Consider the following 2500-nt stretch of genomic DNA (forward strand, 5'->3'; position numbering starts at 1 on the left):
TGTCTCCCTCTTTTTCTCTCCCACTCTCTCCCCCCTCTCTCTCTTTCTCTCTGTGTGTCTTTGTCTGTCTCCCTCCCTCCCTCTCTCTCTCTCTCTCTCTCACCTGCAGGCAGACTGTCGGAGTGCACATGAACATCGTTGATTTGGCCAAAAGTGGACGGTCCCACATTCGTGAGTCCACCCGTGCCGTTGGCGTTCAGCCGTTTGATTTCACTGACAATCAGCCAGTCAGTCAATCAATCAATCAGTCAATCAATCAATCAGTCAATCAATCGACTCATCAGCTGAAACTATCAGACATCCCATCAATCGATATATGGTGAACGATAATCTGCTGAGTGATATCAGTGATTATTATGTCAAGAGTTGATTCATTTTTTCCTTTTTTTGGGGGGGCGGGGGGGGGAGACATCGGAAGGGGGGTGGTGGCGGGGGGGTGTAAAACTCCCAATCACTCATTTTGGTAATCAACGATCGTATTTTTGTAAGTTATATATATAATCAGTTCACTATGAACTACCGAACATTTACAGGAATGAAATCCAGAAATCACACACACACACACACACACACACACACACACACACACACGCGTACACACACGTGCGCGCGCACATTTGCAAAATACATTTGCACAAAATATCGAACAAAATGTGCCACAGGTGGAGTCAACACAAAACCATACCACAGCTGTTAAACACACAACGATGGCGTTGCAAACATCAGTTCACCACGAGTCAAATGAACATTGAGCAAAGAAGGCAGACATGGAAACCTCAATTCACCACAGTAAAATGAACACCTTTCCTGACAGTCAAGTGAAAACATTCAGCATTCAAATCTGACTTAATGATAATAACAATTAGAAGAAGAAGGAGGAGGAGCAGGAGGAGGAGGAAGAGAAAAGAAAAAGAAGAAGAACAACAACAACAATGATAATAATAATAATAATAGTATTTATATAGCGCTGAATCTTGTGTTGAGACAAATCAAAGCGCTTTCACATCAGTCATTCACACGCACGCATAACTCTAAAACTGAAGAAACACAAGGAAGAGGCAGGGAATGGAGGCTATCTTGTGAAGAGGTGGGTTTTAAGGCCAGACTTGAAAAAGATGAGTGCGGAGACCTGACGAAGCGAAAGAGGAAGTTCATTCCAAATACAAGGTCCAGAGACAGAGAAAGAACGGCGTCCAACAGTGGAGTGTTTGAATCTGGGTATGCGTAAACAGAGTGGATCCGAAGCCGATCGTAGAGAGCGAGATGGAGTGTATAGAGATGAAGGCAGCCGCAAAGCCACAACAACAACAACAGCAAAAAGAACCAGAACAGGAACAAGAAGAAGAGCAAGGAAAAGAAGATGAACACCACAACCACCACCACCACCATCACCAGCAACAACAACAACAAGACATGGCATTTGTATATAGCACATTTGTCCTATAAAAAAAATAAAAAAATTAAAAAAAACTTACTGCGAAATCTGGTTCCAGTCGGACAGGAAGAGCTGACCGTTGAAGAGCGCCATGCCAGAAAAGTGAGCTCCAGAGCTGGACGAGAAGACCTTGGTCCTGTGGTGGCCGAACAGGTCGGACCACTCGATCTTGTCCGGGTACTGGTCACTGGAGTCCACCCAGTACAGTCTCTGGTCTGGGGCAGAGAGTAGAGAGCAGAGAGATAGTGGGGCTGTGGGGTGGAGTGGGGTGGAGACATGAGTGTCTCGTCTGGTATAAAAAGAGATCCTACATCTACTGCTGCTAGCCGGGTGCTGGTCACTGCAGTCCACCCAGTTGTCTCTGGTCTGGGGTACACACAGAGAGAGTAGAGAGTGGAGAGAGGGAGAGAGTGGGGTTGTGGGGGGTAGTGGGGTGGAGACATGAGTATTTCGTATAGAAAGAGATCCTGCTGCTATTGCTGGTGGTGGTGGTGGTACTACTACTGCTGCTGCTGCTGCTACTGCTACTCCTCCTACTGCTGCTGCTGCTGCTATACTATACTATTCAGAAGAAGAAGAAGACGAAGGAACGAACGAAATGAAAAGATGAATGAATGAATGAACAAACAAACAAACAGACAGACAAACAAACAAACAGACAGACAGATAGACAGATAGATAGATATAGATAGATAGATAGATAGATGCACTTGGAAATGTACGGCATCAAATCTTGTTCGGAAATAAACCAAAGTGCTTTCACACACACCTTTCACATGCATGACTGACTTTTTTTTCTTTTTTTTTTAAACACCCAAAGGGATGTCTTGACAAAACTGTTTACAAACCGATGTAGACAAAACGCTAGAGTAATCAGACTGGAAAAAGAGAAAGTGCAGAGAAGCTATTTTGTTAGGGTTTTAGGGCCACTCCTAAAAGACCCGAGTGCAGGGATTTGACGAAGCGAAAGAATGAGATCGTTTCAAGTCTAGGGTCCAGAGACCGAGAAAAGAGCAACGCTCAGTTATGGAGAGTCTGAATCTGGGAACACAGAAACAAACAGGG

The 2500-nt window shown here is 44.7% G+C and overlaps 1 protein-coding gene across 1 annotated transcript in view; it reads right to left on the bottom strand.

The window, feature by feature from the left end:
• The window catches only part of LOC143289859 (scavenger receptor cysteine-rich domain-containing protein DMBT1-like), a 127851-nt gene that overhangs the window by 18737 nt on the left and 106614 nt on the right, over window positions 1-2500 (bottom strand). Inside the window, exons 41-42 of the mRNA XM_076599051.1 lie at window positions 1476-1650; window positions 104-213 (exon numbers count right to left, since the gene is read on the bottom strand). Of these exons, the coding sequence (XP_076455166.1) occupies window positions 104-213; window positions 1476-1650 (285 nt within the window). The remainder of the gene's footprint in view (window positions 1-103; window positions 214-1475; window positions 1651-2500) is intronic.

Source organism: Babylonia areolata, chromosome 14, assembly GCF_041734735.1.
Source record: "Babylonia areolata isolate BAREFJ2019XMU chromosome 14, ASM4173473v1, whole genome shotgun sequence".
Taxonomy (NCBI): Eukaryota; Metazoa; Mollusca; class Gastropoda; order Neogastropoda; family Buccinidae; genus Babylonia; species Babylonia areolata.